This window comes from Prenolepis imparis, unplaced genomic scaffold (assembly GCF_030444845.1).
Source record: "Prenolepis imparis isolate NDT839.2.m4 unplaced genomic scaffold, iyPreImpa1.0 SCAF_27, whole genome shotgun sequence".
In the NCBI taxonomy this organism is placed as follows: domain Eukaryota; kingdom Metazoa; phylum Arthropoda; class Insecta; order Hymenoptera; family Formicidae; genus Prenolepis; species Prenolepis imparis.
The window spans coordinates 1-16616 of record NW_028141185.1 but is presented as its reverse complement, the minus strand read 5'-3'; the positions used below and the strand labels follow the sequence as shown (position 1 = coordinate 16616).

Sequence of the window (16616 nt, the reverse complement as noted above, 5' to 3'; positions counted from 1 at the left end):
CTACATTGTTATCCGACAACTCGTGATCTTCATCAGATGACTCGTCTAATATTCTCTCGAAATTATTATTTTCCATTTCTTTTTAACTCACTACACTGTGCCACTGACACTTCGCACTTTCGACACTTTAACTCGTCGAATGCTAAAGACTTTTTGACGCGGAGACAGACTCTCTCCATAAGTTTCAACCCCCATCCCTCTCAAAATTATCGCAATTCTTCCTTAAAAAAATATTTAGGAAGATGTTTCGCTCTCGTTTACGACCGATTTTCTGCGAGGGTACAAAGCAGCCGAACGTTGGCGCCGATACGTTGCATTCTTCCTTAAAAAATATTAAGAAAAATGTTTCGCTCTCGTTTTTATGGGAGATTTTCCGCGAGGGTACAAAGCTGCCGAACGTCAACGCAAATAGGTAGAGGCCTATTAAATCACGTTTGACATGTTCGTCGCAGCGTCGGCTTAAAATCTTCATTCCTTTCCTAATGATAAAATGTCCATAAAATGAAAAACATAGTTTTAATGAACTCTAGAACGCTCCGTTGACAAGTTCGAGCAGCCGGACATCGGCGCTTCCGTAATAAAATTATATTAACGAGGGTACAAAATTGTTAATCATCGGCGCTTGTTCTATACCTTTTTGGGGAAAATGTCTAAGAACCCTCATAAAAAAGTCGTAAAGATACCATCTACAAATATTGCACTCAGAAAACTCCCCCTCCTTTGTCGAAACATCCCCCTCCACCCGCGTGACGTCAGCCCCCGCGCCTACGAGATACCCCCGCCCCGCGTGACGTCATACCCTCGCCACGGAGAACCCCCCGCGCCCCGCACCCCCCTCAGAGGACCTGAGTTAGAACTCTCATAGTATCCCTACTGACGGCCAAATATTTAAAGCGTACTGGTTCCGTCTCTTATCGCTCGGCGACGTCCATACTGGGTTTAATAACGAGAGATGCGCGTTGATTATCGACAATATTTCTTTCTCTCGCGATATTTCGCAACAATGACCACTAAGAAGAGCCTGGGATGGATATGCGCTCTTAAGGTGGACGAACTAAAGAAGGAACTCGCGGCTAGGGAATTGTCAGTAAAAGGGATTCTCCCCACTCTCCGGAGTAGACTGCTTAGATTCGAGGCCGCGAACTTAGCCGGGAAGGAACACGTGTCTACCCCCGAAATATCCGATAATTCCTCCGAAGACGAACCGAAAGAGGAAGAGGGGGCGATCGGGGGGGAGCCTAGGCAGATACCGAGACGACCCCTGACACGGGTGGAGGTCCCGACACCTCCAGAGCAGTGATGCAAGATTTCACGCGCGACAGCCACTTCGCGACAGCCATCTTGCAGTGGAGGGGGTAGGTCGGCAGCGCAGAGCGCACCGAAAAGATGAGAACCCTTGTCCTTCGAACATATGTAGAAGAGGACAGGTATATATCTTTTGTCCTTTATTTTCTTTTGATAGAATAGAGCTCTAACCCCCCTACAGAATTATCAAGGCGAGAAAAATATAGATCCGAAAGTCGCTGAATCGGGAATCGAACCCGAGACCTTTCGCTTGCCGGGCGACTGCTCTCACCATCTGAGCTATTCAGACCCTTCGACCCTATATTTTTCTCTGCCTTAATAAAATAACTATTTGTAAATAACGCCTTTTTCTCGCCTATAATTCTGTAGGGGGGTTAGAGGGGATCTTTGGAATTAAAAATCTCGAATTGAGATTGTTCCTTAATAAAGTCTTGGCGGTGTACCAAGCAAAATGTGTGCCCCGTGCACAATTAGTTAATTCCAACGAAAAATTAATTTTCGTTGGAATCGACGCACCGACATCCGCGTACGGCTCGAATAGCCAATCTATTCCCGATTTATACCAATAAAAAAATCGCGTAAATCAATATTTATAATACAAAAAGAATGGTTAGATATTGAAGAATTTAAACTTTGGTTGCGTGAAGTGCCACATGACGAAAGTTTATTTTTTTGTTTGATTTGCGATAAATCTATCGCTAGTAGTTTATCGCAAATCCATCGTCATGCAGAATCCAAAACACACATAAATATATATAAAAAATATCTAGAAAAAAATCAATCAAATTTAGAAGATTTAAATATGCAAAATAAATCTCTTTTGCCATTTAATGAGCGTAAAAAATCCGCGGAAATCAGATATGCAGCATTAATTGCTGATAAAAACATTTCTCATCAAAATACAACAGAGATTCTTACATTTTTTCAACAAATAGGAGAAGATTCTGACGTATTGAAAAGCATGAGCATGAGTCGAACGAAATGTAAAGGCATTATTACAAACGTTTTGTGTCCGATTGAGACGGATCGTGTCGTCAATAAAATTCAAAATACAAAGTTTTCAGTTTTTATTGACGAAACATCAGACAATGGATGACTTTTTTTGTCCGATGCGTTGATTCGGAGACATTAGATGTTCGCTCGCAATTAGTCAAATTAATCGATATTGATGCCAAAGATCCAAGCGCAGAAAAGTTGTTTCAGGCATTTAAATGTGAAATGTGGAAACTGCAGATACCATTTCCAAATATTGTCGCCTTATCGTGCGATAACGCATCTGTGATGACAGGGAAATATTTATCGTTCAAAAAAAAGTTGGAAGAACTATGTCCACGTTTACTAACTTTAACATGCCCTTGCCACTCCGCTGCATTAGCAGCGCATAATTAATTTCAACTTTAACATGCTGTATAGCATTCACACTGCCTTATTTAACATGAAATTCGTCACAATTCGGTGTGCGCGTGAAAGAAAGAGAAAGAGAGAGAGAGAGAGAGAGAAAGAGCGAAAAAGAGGGAAAGAGAAGGAGATAGAAAAAGAGAGAAAGAGAGGGAGATAGAAAAAGAGTAAGATAAAGAAGCGGAGAGAGATATATATGATTTAATCATGATACTTTCTCATTAACGCGTGATGCGTATGAAGTGAAAAAAATCTATTTACGATACACATTTTATACATTTTCCGTCGCTTTATAAGCCTTTCGCGTTAATCAGAAAGTATAATGGTTAAATTATATATACCTACATCTCTCTCCGTTTCTCTATTTCGCTTTCTTTCTCTCCCCCCCTCTCTCTCTCTCTCTCTCTCTCTTTCCTTCTATCTCTCTCTCTCTTTCTCTCTCTATCTCTCTCTCTCTCTTTCGCGCTCACGCCGAATTGTGACGGATTTCATGTTAAAATAGACAGCATGATTGCTAAACAGCATGAATTTACATGTTACTTACCTTTCTCCGTTTATCTATTTCTCTCTCTCTCTCTCTCTCTCTCTCTCTCTCTCTCTCTCTCTCTCTCTCTTTCACACGTACACCGAATTGTGATAGATTTCATGTTAAATTAGGCAGTGTGAATGCTAAACAGCATGTTAAAGTTGAAATTAAAATGTAGGCAAGTTGCGAATGGTAAATGCTTTTCGGCGTGATATCATATGTGGCGGCACATCAAAAGCGGTTGGCCGCATGCTTTGAGTGGCGAGCGAGGAGAAATGCGACATATGATACAGCGCCGAAAAATATTTGTCTTTGCAACTTGTCCACATATTAATTTCAACTTTAACATGCTGTATAGCATTTACACTGCCTTATTTAACATGAAATTCGTCACAATTCGGTGTGCGCGTGAAAGAGAGAGAAAGAGAGAGAGAGAGAGAGAGAGAGAGAGAGAGAGAAAGAGCGAAAAAGAGGAAAAGAGGAGGAGATAGAAAAAGAGAGAAAAAGAGGGAGATAGAAAAAGAGTAAGATAAAGAAGCGGAGAGAGATATATATGATTTAATCATGATACTTTCTCATTAACACGTGATGCGTATGAAGTGAAAAAAAATCTATTTACGATACACATTTTATACATTTTCCGTCGCTTTATACGCCTTTCGCGTTAATCAGAAAGTATCATGGTTAAATTATATATACCTACATCTCTCTCCGTTTCTCTATTTCGCTTTCTTTCTCTCCCTCTCTCTCTCTCTCTCTCTCTTTCCTTCTATCTCTCTCTCTTTCTCTTTCGCGCTCACGCCGAATTGTGACGGATTTCATGTTAAAATAGACAGCATGATTGCTAAACAGCATGAATTTACATGTAGGTAAGTTACAAATGACAAGTACATTTTGGCTAGGTACCATATGTCGCGGCACATCAGAAACGGTTGACCGCACGCTTCGAGCGGCGAGCGAGGAGAGACGCGACATATGATACCGCGCCGAAAAATATTTGTCACACATTTGGAACTTGTCTACATAATAATTTCAAGTTTTACGTATTTAGCATTAACACTGCGTAATTTAACATGAAGTTCGTCGGAATTCGGTGTACGCGTGAAAGAGAGAGAGAGAGAGAGAGAGAGAGAGAGAGAGAGAGAGAGAGAGAGAGAGAGAGAGAGAGAGAGAGTGGGAGAGTGGGAGAGTGAGAGAGAGAGAGGAGGAGAGAGGGAGCGAAATAGATAAACGGAGAGATATATGTATATATAATTTAATCATATGGTAATTTTTGATTCACAGATGATGCGTATAAAGCGACAGGAAATCTATAAAATGCCGGAGTTACAGATTTTCTGTCGCTTATTTATACGCATCATCCGCAAATCAAAAAGTACTATATGATTAATTTATACATACTTACCTTTCTCTGTTTATCTATTTCTTTCTCTCTTTCTCTCTCTCATTCTCTCTCTCTCTCTCTCTCTCTCTCTCTCTCTCTCTCTCTCTCTCTCTCTCTCTCTCTCTCTCTCTCTCTCTCTTTCACACGTACACCGAATTGTGATAGATTTCATGTTAAATTAGGCAATATTAATGTTAAACTACATGATCGTTGAAACAAATACGTCGACAAGTTGCAAATGATAAAGAGATCCACTTGATTATAAAACAATCTAGTATCATAAAGTCGTGCGTATATGAGCGTATTCATCGTTCTCTTTACTAAATCTAGAATGAAATCATTGTAAATATACATTGTTGTATATATATATGCAGCGGTGTCCTACACGCGACACGCGACATCGTCATAATTCTCACATCATTTTTCTACCGCCGGAAAAACAAATTGATAATACTTTTTCGGCGTGTATTATATGTCGTGCGTCTCTAATCGCTCGCCGCTCGAAACGGTAGACCGCACGCTTTGAGCGATGAGCGACGAAAGACACGCGACGTATATAATATCGCGCCGAAAAAGTATTATTACTTTGTTTTTTCGGCGATATGAAAATGATATGAAAATGATGACAATGTCACGTGTCGTGTATAGGACATTCTGCATTTACATACAATATTATATATTTATAATAATTCCATTTATGATTTATTCGAGAGAACGACGAATACGATCATGCACGCACGATTTATGCTACTAGATTGTTTTATAAACAGCGTGGAGCCTTTATTATTTGCAATTTGCCGACGTATTTATTTGAACATTAACATGTAATTTAACATTAACGCTGCCGAATTTAACATGAAATCTATCTCAATTCGGCGTCCGCGCGAAAGAGATTATTATACTTATTTCTTAAGATGGTGCAGGGAGAGAACAAAATAATATGTATCTAACTGTAACAGATTTTTTATATGGAAATCTCATATGTATTTCATAGTAAATACATGAAGGGAAAGATAATGTATAAATATGTAAAGATGAAAATAATGAAACTGAATGTTATATATATTACTCAATATCTTTTATTAAAGAGGTTATATTCATGTAGTATTTCATAATGATATGTGATGTAAGATAATAATATACATTTTTTGTTTTCTTGAATGGTTTTTCATAGAAATTTTACATAGATATTGAATTTGTGAAAAATATGTGTAGGTGTTCACAATTCCAATTAGATTCAAAAGAAACATGTGTATTGTGTACATTAAAATGACAAAATTACGGTGCTAAAGATTAAGAAATACATAATAATCTTAATTATACGTATTAATATAGTGTAATATAAAATTTTCAATTATAATAATCTGAAAATATTATTAAGATGTGTTTGTAATACCTCTAATCATATAAAGAAACAAGTAAAAAATGTAATAAATATAGTAATACAACAGAAAATGATAATTATACAACAGAATGGTAATTAAAATCATTGCTCACAATGTATGTAGAACTTATTTTAAGTAATTACTTATTCATTTTTATGACAACACAAAATTTGATATCTTTTCTCTAGTTATAAATAAGGAAACTTAATATTCTCGATTTCAGCAAAAATAAGAGAACCTTGATACATTAATCATGTTTATTTATTTATTTTTATGACAACACAAAATTTGATATCTTTTTCTCTAGTTATAAATAAGAAAACTTAATATTCTCGATTTCAGCAAAAGTAATAGGACCTTGATACATCAATCATGTTTGATTAAATTCGCAACATCCTTAAAGTTAAACTTTAATCCTTAAAATTTAGCAATAATATAAATCATAAAGAACATGTGATAAATTAATTAATATAATATAATATACGAGATCAGATTATTATAATATATTGTACTATAGTAACTACGCCTTCACAAGGTCCTTCTAGAATGAGGTAGTTAAATTGAAACCAAAAGATAGAATAAGATTTACTTATGAACATCTATAACATTGACGAACTAACGCACACATCTATATATTAGCATATCTCAATGTACAGGTGTACAAAAACAAAAAAAAGATATTGAATCAGAGTTATACTGTGTATAGTACATATAAAATTAATTTAAAATTATATATATATATTATATAAAGTATTAAATTATATAAATTTTAATTAAAAAATTTAAAATTTAAGTGATATGAAAACGTTTTATATTGTTTTAAAAAAAATCAGAATTTCTTTACAGGCGTTAATAAAATGTTTTGTACGAAATTGCAAACTCTTCCACTATTGTTGTTTCAGGTTTTTCTGCTTATTATGCAACCACGTTTTGATTTGCGGCGATGTACGACGAGCCAGAGAAATATATTTTTTCTTTACTTCTTGAATCTCTTTTAGAGACGGCAATGTATTATTTTCCATATGTTGTGCAAACGCAGAAAGAGCTGCTTTTTTCTCAAATTCTGTCCATCGTACTCTTTTTGTTTGTCCATAAGGAGATGCTAGAGGAGCATAGAGAATATTATTGAAATAATTTAACGAAATAACTATACTATTTGTTCTCGACTTTGACATAATACGTTTAATAAAAATAATACGTTGATTGCTATGATCATTCCTATATCCCATATTCAACGATAATAAATTATTTAAATAGAAATGCTATTTTATTTTACTTATTTACTTTTAATTTTGAATCGCAATTATAAATAGTTTTAGTATAAATATTGGCAAATGTTATAGATTATGTAAACAAAACTAAGTTCTGTATTTCGATAATAAAAAAGGAATGACAAAATATAATTACTTGCAGGCACTAATTAAATAGGTAACTTTTAAGAGTTATATTACAAATATGTAAATCATTTTTAAGAACAAATTGACATAATAAAAGAAACTGTATATTATTGTAATTCGTACAGTTATTGATTGAAAGCAGATATGAAAAATTACTTACTACTACGTTTCCGTTTTCCACCTTGTTCATCCGTTTGCTTGTCAGAATTTTTGAAATGATTTGATGTCTCACATAATGAAATATCTATAATAAACAGCAGTTATTAAAACATTTACGAAATTACAATATAGAAATTATAATATTGTAATGCTCGTTTTATTATCATGATATCATTACGATATCAAAATAATATACAAAAAGAATACTTTAATGTAAAATAAATAAGCATCAAAACAACATAAAACTAATTAAAAATGTAAATAATGTAAATCTTAATATTATAAATTCTATGTTTTACATAATGATTTAAGCAAATAACATTACTTCTTTCATCACTATTATTGTTAACTTCAACTAAGTTATCTTCTATTTCAGAATCACTGTCCGATATCGATTTATTATTCGTATTTTGTGCATTTCCTTCTGATACTGCTTCTAAGTAGCGGGAGATTTTCAGTATATCTCTGCTTGCTATTGGTTGCCTGTAATGATCTCTGTGTATTTTATCAGCATGACCCATAAAGGTGGCAAGATCGGAAACATCAGTAAGTAGGTATACTATGCCAATTCTAACCCATGGGGCTCCGAGGGGAATGCGGGGCGCGGGGGGTTCTCCGTGGCGAGGGGTATGACGTCACGCGGGGCGGGGGAACTCGTAGGCGCGGGGGCTGACGTCACGCGGGTGGAGGGGATGTTTCGACAAAGGAGGGAGGAGAGTTTTCTGAGTGCAATATTTGTAGATGGATATCTTTACGACTTTTTTTTTTTTTTTATGAGGGATCCTAGACATTTTCCCAAAAAGGTATAGAACAAGCGCCGACGATCGACAATTTTGTATCCTCATTAGAATAATTTTATTACGGAAGCGCCGATGTCCGGCTGCTCGAACTTGTCAACGGAGCGTTCTAGAATCCATAAAACTATGTTTTTCATTTTATGGACATTAGGAAAGAAATGAAGATTTTAGGGCCAACGCTGCGACGAACATGTTGAAACGTGATTAGGTGCAAAAGCGTTGACGTTCGGCAGCTTTGTACCCTCGCGGAAAATCCTCCATAAACGAGAGCGAAACATTTTTTTCTTAATATTTTTAAGGAGGAATGCAACGTATCGGCGCCAACGTTCGGCTGCTTTGTACCCTCGCAGAAAATCGGTCGTAAACAGATAGCGAAACATTTTTTCTTAATATTTTTAAAGGAAGAATGCAACGTATCGGCGCAAACGTTCGGCTGCTTGTGTCCTTACTCCTCTATCCATAAAACCAATATCTCGGGAAACTATCTTTTGAGATACGCCAAATGTTAGAAAAGAAGATAGAATTAGGTGAAATATATAAGGAGGATGAGAGCGCGTCAAACCATAGTACGATTTGAAAGCGCATAGATGTAGCGGTGAAAAAAGTTTAGTGGCTACTTTCTTGTATTAAAAGTGTTAGTGGTATAATAGTGAATAAAAGAAATAATGGAAAACATCGAGCAGAACGAACGCGATCTGTTGGAGCGGTCCCGCCAAGTCACCACCTTGGGTGAATATTTTGCATGGGCGCTGCGCTGCGAGGAATTTATCAATTTGCTCGAAGGATACAGCCGTAACAAGCGTCCGCGACTCTCGATTGGAAATAGACAGTCTTTGGTGGCTAGAATCGCGCGACTCGAGGGTGCAAAAATTCGATTGCAGAAACAATTTATATCCAGTGGTGGTGAATACAGTGGCGACAATAACGCGGAAAGACTAGTTTGGCGAGAGATTGATACGGCGTTCGAGAGCCGCATCTTAACCGGTACGGTAATAAACAATAATTACATCGAACCTCGTCAATTTCTCGAAGATGCCAAAGACATTGTGATCGAACACGTGCAGAAAGTGATGCAAAAACACATTAATGTAAAAGTGAACACCGTGTTTAATGGTGAGTTTGTGTCCGGTGATAAACGCGCCAACAAAAGTGTCAATACAAAAAACTATGAACTCTTTCGCACGTCCGATTTACACGAGTGGTACGAGCGCCGCGTTATCGAGCCCACGCTAGCATCGCTAGAAGAGTTTCAAGAACGCGATAGTGGTTGGGCGTTGTCACAAATAATTAACTTGACTATAAATATAAACAAGTATAATTCAATGCGCGCAGGGTGTTATCTAAACTTGCCGCGACAAATTGTGACAAAGAGAGCGGTGGTGAACGTGCGATCAACGGACAATGCATGTTTCGCGTGGTCAGTGGTGGCCGCTCTGCATCCAGTTGCAAAATATAATGAGAGAACATCGTCATATCCTCATTACACGACAGTGCTGAATCTCCAAGACATTGAATTTCCAATGACCATAAATCAAATTAAAAAGTTTGAACTAGCAAATAATATCTCCATCAATGTATATAGTATTGAGAATAATAACATCGTCCCGATACGTCTTTCGGAGCAAAAGAAAGACAAGCATGTCAACTTGCTGTATGTGCAAGACAGTAACAGCGTTGGACATTTCGCGTGGATTAAGAATCTATCCCGCCTTGTGAATACACAATTGAGCAAAAATGGTCACAAGAAATATATCTGCGATCGGTGTGTATATTTATTGCGAATTATATATTAAAATATAATTGTAAATAAAATTGTAATTTTTTTTTTTTTCATTCATAGATGCTTGCACTATTTCGGATCGGAGAACAAGTTGCAGTCACATACAGTAGACTGCGGAAAGATAAACGACTGCGCTATCCGGTTACCAAGCGATAAAGACAAGTGGTTATCGTTTGACAACTACAACAGAAAGGAGCGACTTCCATTTGTAGTGTACGCCGACTTGGAATGCGTTTTGGCAAAGACCGAAGAAGCGACAAATTATCAACATCAACATCACAAGGTATTCAGCATCGCTTATTATATGCATTGTTCGTACGACAACTCGTTATCCGCGTATAATTCTCGCCGTAGCGTTGATTGCGTTTCATGGTTCGCTGAAGAACTTAAAAATTTAGCGTTACGTATAAAGACTGTTTTAACGACAAATGTTCCCATGGTAAATTTAACATTAGACGAGTGGAAAAAATTTCACAGCGCAACGCATTGTCATATATGCGAAAAACCATTCGTACAAGACGATACACGCGTACGCGATCATTGCCATCTGACTGGACGATACAGAGGTCCCGCGCACTCAAATTGCAATCTAAATTATAAAGAAACTTTTTGTATTCCAATAGTTTTCCATAATCTATCCGGTTACGACGCGCATTTCATTATCGAGGATATAGCTACAGCGTTCGAAGGGGAAATCGAATTACTTCCGATAACGAAGGAAAAATATATTTCATTTACAAAGACTGTTAAATTGACACAAGACAATTCGAAAAATCATATAAAATTACGTTTTATCGATTCATATAAATTTCTCGCTGCAAGTCTTGATAAATTAGCATCTTTTTTGAATAAAGAGAAACTAAAAATTTTACAATCGGAATTTCAAAATTTACCGACAGAAAATTTCAATCTATTAACACGGAAGGGTGTCTTTCCATACGAATATATAGATTGTATCGACAAATTGCAAGATACATGTTTACCGCCGCGCGAATCATTTTACAGTTCTTTGACCGGTAGCACAATATCCGAGAGCGATTACGCGCACGCCGAGAACGTCTGGAACCGATTCTCCCTTAGAACGCTAGGCGAATATAGTGATCTATATTTAAAAATTGATGTCATGTTATTAGCAGATATTTTTGAAAACTTTCGCGACACTTGCATCGCGAGTTATGGACTCGACCCTGCGTATTATTATACTCTTCCCGGGTATACATGGGATGCCATGTTAAAACACACAAATATAACATTCGAATTGCTTACCGATATCGATATGGTTATGTTTATCGAACGGGGAATACGCGGTGGTTTAAGTCAATGTTCTAATAGATACACCCATGCTAATAACAAGTACATGCAATCGTATGATCCGTCGAAACCATCATCATATTTAATGTATTTAGATGTAAATAATTTGTATGGATGGGCAATGTGCCAACCGTTGCCTTACGCCGATTTTCGATGGGTCGATGACATATCTAATTTTGATATATCATCTATCACGCTCGATTCGCCTATAGGCTATATCCTCGAAGTAGATTTAGAATATCCACAATGTCTTCACGACGCGCACACTGACCTACCGTTTTGCCCGACACGCGATAAACCACCCGGTAAGCGGGAAGATAAGCTGCTCGCGACATTATACGATAAAAAGCGTTACGTGATACACTACCGTAACCTGCAGCAATGTACGCATCACGGCATTCAAGTTACAAAAATACATCGCATATTACAATTCACTCAATCCACATGGCTTCGCGGTTACATTGAACTTAATACGCAATTTAGAACGCAAGCAAAAAATGATTTCGAAAAAAATTTATACAAATTGATGAATAATGCGGTATTTGGCAAAACGATGGAAAATGTGCGTAATCGTGTCGATGTAAAATTATTGACAAAGTGGGACGGACGATACGGAGCAGAGGCGATGATTGCTAAACCAAATTTCCATAGCAGGAGCGTCTTTTCGGAAAATTTAATTGCTGTAGAATTACGTAAACTAGAAGTAAAATTTAACAAACCAATCTATGTTGGTATGTGTATACTCGATATATCGAAAGTGTGTCTGTATGAATTTCACTACGAGTACATGTCACCGCTCTATCGTGACAGATGTCGGGTAATGTACACCGATACAGATAGTTTAATATATCATATTAAATGCGAAGACGTGTATGAAAATATGAAACGCGATATCGCTAGATTCGATACGAGCGATTATCCAATTGACAACGCGTACGGTATACCGCTTGTGAATAAAAAGGTGCCAGGTCTAATGAAAGATGAAAATAACGGTACGATAATGACTGAATTTGTAGGACTTAGAGCAAAAATGTACGCTTTGCGAGTAGATGGTAAGAAAGATACAAAAAAGGTTAAAGGTGTCAAAAGTAACGTTGTCGCGAGAACGATAACATTCAACGATTATACGCGGTGCCTGAATGAAGAGATTGAAATGACACGTAGTCAGTCATGTATTAGATCGAAATTGCATGAAGTATACACCATTCGCGAGACGAAAATTGCTCTAAGTCCGTACGACGATAAGCGGTATATCATACCTGATTCGACCGACACATTACCATGGGGACATTACCAGATACCCTTATAAAATATAATGTAATATAATGTATGTGTGATATAATGTTATGTAACATATGTGTATGTATTTCATATAGTAACGGAAAGGATGTATTAATAAAGATCTTATATATTTTTATATGTTGTACATATTATATATATTTTTTAATTTTTTGAGTAATTAATAAATACAGTTTGTATGAATTAAATTGTATTATCCTTATGTATCCAAGAGTTGTGCGAATTGTCAAATCCCAGCCATTTCACGTAAACCTCGTCACCCCTCCTGCGCAGTACTTTCTCCACGAGATATACGTCCGGATAATTCGCGCTATGCAACTCGTGCTCGTAAAACGCTCCAGCGACAGATGTTTTGCGATAGTCCTCGAGTAGATAGGTTACGGGATTAGTACGCTGCACTTTAACAATCTTAAAAACCTCCGTCGTCCAATTTGGCGTGTAACCCTTCTCGAAAAGTTTCTTGTACTTGCTAACGCGTACCGGGTCACCTACTTTGAATTTCGCCGGAGCGGCAATCTTTATGTTACTATATACTGTTTTTAAAAGTTTATCAGCGATCGCGGGGGTGACGTCGACGGGTCGCATGCTGATTGTTCGGTGCTTGCGCGCGTTATAATCCGATACGAGCCGCGGCAACGCGTCGATCCACTTGTAAGTTCCATTCAGCGTAAACATCTTCCACATGTCGTTCTTCAGCGTGCGATTGAATCGCTCGACGACCGATGCCTTCAATACCGAATATGTAGAATAGTGATTGATGTTATGTTTCCGTATAAGCCGTTGCACGTCGGCGTTATAAAATTCTTTCCCCATATCGGTTTGCATATTTCTCGGGGATCTCTTGCTATCTCGAATTATCTCGGCGATAGCGTCAGCCGTCTCGCTTCCACCTTTACTCTTGAGTGGTATGGCCCACGCGTACTTGCTCAACACATCGATGATGGTGAGTATGTAGTGATAACCTTTGTTGAAACGAGAATACGGACGCATCTCGACGATGTCGGCTTGCCACAGATCATCGTATCCCCGCACTATGACGTGTCTTCGGGGAAAATTTTTTCTCGCCGGCGCGTGCACTTCGTTCACCAACTGCCGTCTCTCCAAACTATGTTGTTTCATCGCTTCGTCGGTTTTTCTCGATCGCCGTTTGTCGCTGCTTGTTTTAACGCTCATTTCCGTTCTTGACCCGTTCGTAGCCGTCTCTAACCCGTTCGTAGCCATTCTTGATCCGTTCTTGATCCGTTCTTGAGCCGTTCTTGAGCCGTTCTTGAGCCGTTCTTGCGTTGTTTACTTCCGTTCTTGACCCATTCGAAAATCGTTCTTGATTCGTTCGCAGCCTTGTTCACAGTCGTTTCTAACCCGTTCGTAGCCTCTCCTGACCCGTTCGCAGCCGTTACTGACCCGTTCGCAGCCCTGCTTGAGTTGTTTGTAGCCTTGTATGTAGTCTTTAATGACTTGTTCGTAGCCTCGTTCGCAACCCTGCTTGAGTTGTTCGTACCCTCGTTCGCAGCTGTTGCTAGGCCGTTCACTACCACTACCACTCATTGTAGTTAGATAGCAGTTCGATAATCCTTCGTAGCCGTTCGATAATTGTTCGTAGCCGTTCGATAATTGTTCGTAGCCGTTCGATAACCGTTCGATAGCCGCTCCTAACCCGTTCACTGCTTTTCATTCAAGTTGATAGCCGTTTCTGAGTTAGCGTTAGCCGCGCGTTGAAGTTCGTTTATCACAATCTGTATTGCCCGCACATCCTTCTCGAACGAAGTCAGCTTCTCATCTGATTCTTTCTGTTGATTCATCAATCTTTTAACGCAGGATTCCACATACAGTTTGTTGACGGCATCAGTGTCAGCTTCAGGTTGCGCTACACGACGAATCTTGCGCGATCTTGCATCATAGTCTGTAGCGACACGACACAGAGCGTTTCCGCGCACGTAACTTTTCATCAATCTATCCCAATGATCGCTTGTGCCGGTTGCATCATTTCTTGGTTCGAATAATCCAAATTTGTTGATAGGCATTTTTTTTTTTTCTCCCGATACAAGTGACGCTGATCGACTGATTAGATTTGTCGAGACACCATTCAATTTATAATAATGCCTGCTTCGCGAAGTTCCTCGATGATCGACAGGATCTCATTGTCGTGAGCGTTGTGGCCAGCTCGGCGCGAAGCGTCCAGCAATCGTACCCGATCCACTAGCTCGTTGGGGTCATCCCAGTGTATGTAATCGATTTTATTGTCGGTTAGTGCCATCGCGTGAGGCATGAATACTCCCTTTCCAGATTTTTTCTTTTCAATCGATATCAATGGTGCGATTATATGTTTGTACTTGTATCCCCTGTTGCTTCGTAATTGGCCTTGTGTGTCATAATTGCGTTTATGTGCGTTCGTCGCCAATAATATGCTCTTGTACTTATACATATCATCCTCCGTGTAAATGTCATCATCGGGAATTCTCTTGAAGATCAATTCGTATAATCCTGGTGTACCAATGTACTTCACTTCGTCTATAATTATAGAGTCATGTTTGTCAATGTCGAATCGTTTGTTACCGAGACGCATTTCATTCTTGTCGAAATAGACACCGTACACGTGATCGATTTTCCTTTCTTTGTCGCCACCGAGGAGAGTGCTCATGTACTCTTGTCCCAGTGGTCCCAAGTGCTGTCGCAACATTTCTTGACCTTCCAGCGTTTGTAATGTGTTTCGAACAAACGATGTTTCGAGCGTGCTGCCCGAGGTTTCGAAAACATTTTCGTTTGCTAGTGTTTCGGGTATCATAGGTTGTACGATTCTCGTTGTCGCGAACGGTGTAGAGCTTATCATCAGTTCATCCAATAAAGCATTCGATGTACGCGGTGTCGATGAGCGATTCGGGTTTGACCGTTTCCTCTTTTTCGGTGTCGCATCATCCTTCTCCTCTTCCTCCTCCTCCTCCTCCTCCTCCTCCTTGTACCGCTTGATGGGTAAGATTTTAATCTTTGCGGTACTTTCCGGCTCGTTTTTCATCGCGATCGAGTTGTCGACAATCTTTTGTAGCGGCTCAATAATAGGTCTAAAATGGGTCTTGACCGCGATATCGTCATCGATCTTACCGGTCTTCAAAGCGCGATGTTTCTTGCGGATTGCTTCACTCGTTTTCGCAATCTCCTTCGCTATCTTTTCACGTTCGCGAATATTATCGTTCTCAGCCATGTCGGTAGAGTGTCGAACGCTCGTGTTTCACCTCTCTCGACAGAACATCGGCAACGACTAATTGTTTTGCGGTATCGCGAACACGTTAAATCCGTTTCTGTATCGGCCGTTCGTAAGCGAGCTATCCTTATCTATCACTAGAAATCCATACTTTTGCTGCCAACAAGTACGACATAATTCACTGAAATCCTCATATGACATGTCGGTATTCACGTGATCGTTGTACACATGTTTCAAGTTGGTACCGTCCTGTTTAAACATGATTAGCAGGTTTGCGTTGTCGCGTATAAGATGTTTCGGTATTCTTGCGTATGTCTGACAGAGATAGAAGCAGTCGACGTTCGAGTGGCGTCCCATTGAAAAGTACTCTCTTATCGTATTTTGTTTGTCACACGCCACGTCATCGAAAACGAAAATCGAGTTTGGACATGCTTCGCTCGGTGGAATGACGTCACTGTTATTGGAGAATGTAAAATAGCCGATTTCATCGATCGACGTCAACAAATTCTCCAATAACAGTGACGTCATTCCACCGAGCGAAGCATGTCCAAACTCGATTTTCGTTTTCGATGACGTGGCGTGTGACAAACAAAATACGATAAGAGAGTACTTTTCAATGGGACGCCACTCGAACGTCGACTGCTTCTATCTCTAGTACTCTGCGTTGATACCACTGCTT

General features: G+C 38.7%; 1 protein-coding gene across 1 annotated transcript; it reads right to left on the bottom strand.

Annotated features, from left to right (window-relative positions):
• Positions 1 to 6527: 6527 nt before the first annotated feature.
• On the bottom strand, positions 6528 to 8094 carry LOC145946910 (uncharacterized). Its single transcript, XM_083056662.1, has 3 exons — positions 7880 to 8094; positions 7556 to 7639; positions 6528 to 7100 (listed from the first exon to the last, which is right to left on the bottom strand). The coding sequence occupies exons 1-3, from the start codon at positions 8073 to 8075 to the stop codon at positions 6886 to 6888; spliced, it is 495 nt and encodes a 164-aa protein (XP_082912788.1). The 5' UTR covers positions 8076 to 8094; the 3' UTR covers positions 6528 to 6885.
• Positions 8095 to 16616: the final 8522 nt, after the last annotated feature.

What these genes read in the sequence shown, in the direction of transcription:
- LOC145946910 (XM_083056662.1), bottom strand. Translation starts at nt 8,075, where the DNA reads ATGGGTCATGCTGATAAAATACACAGAGATCATTACAGGCAACCAATA. An exon ending in CAATAATAGTGATGAAAGAA is followed by an intron (nt 7,640 to 7,879) that starts GTAATGTTATTT and finishes TGTTTATTATAG; the next exon opens with ATATTTCATTATGTGAGACA. An exon ending in TGGAAAACGGAAACGTAGTA is followed by an intron (nt 7,101 to 7,555) that starts GTAAGTAATTTT and finishes ATGCTCCTCTAG; the next exon opens with CATCTCCTTATGGACAAACA.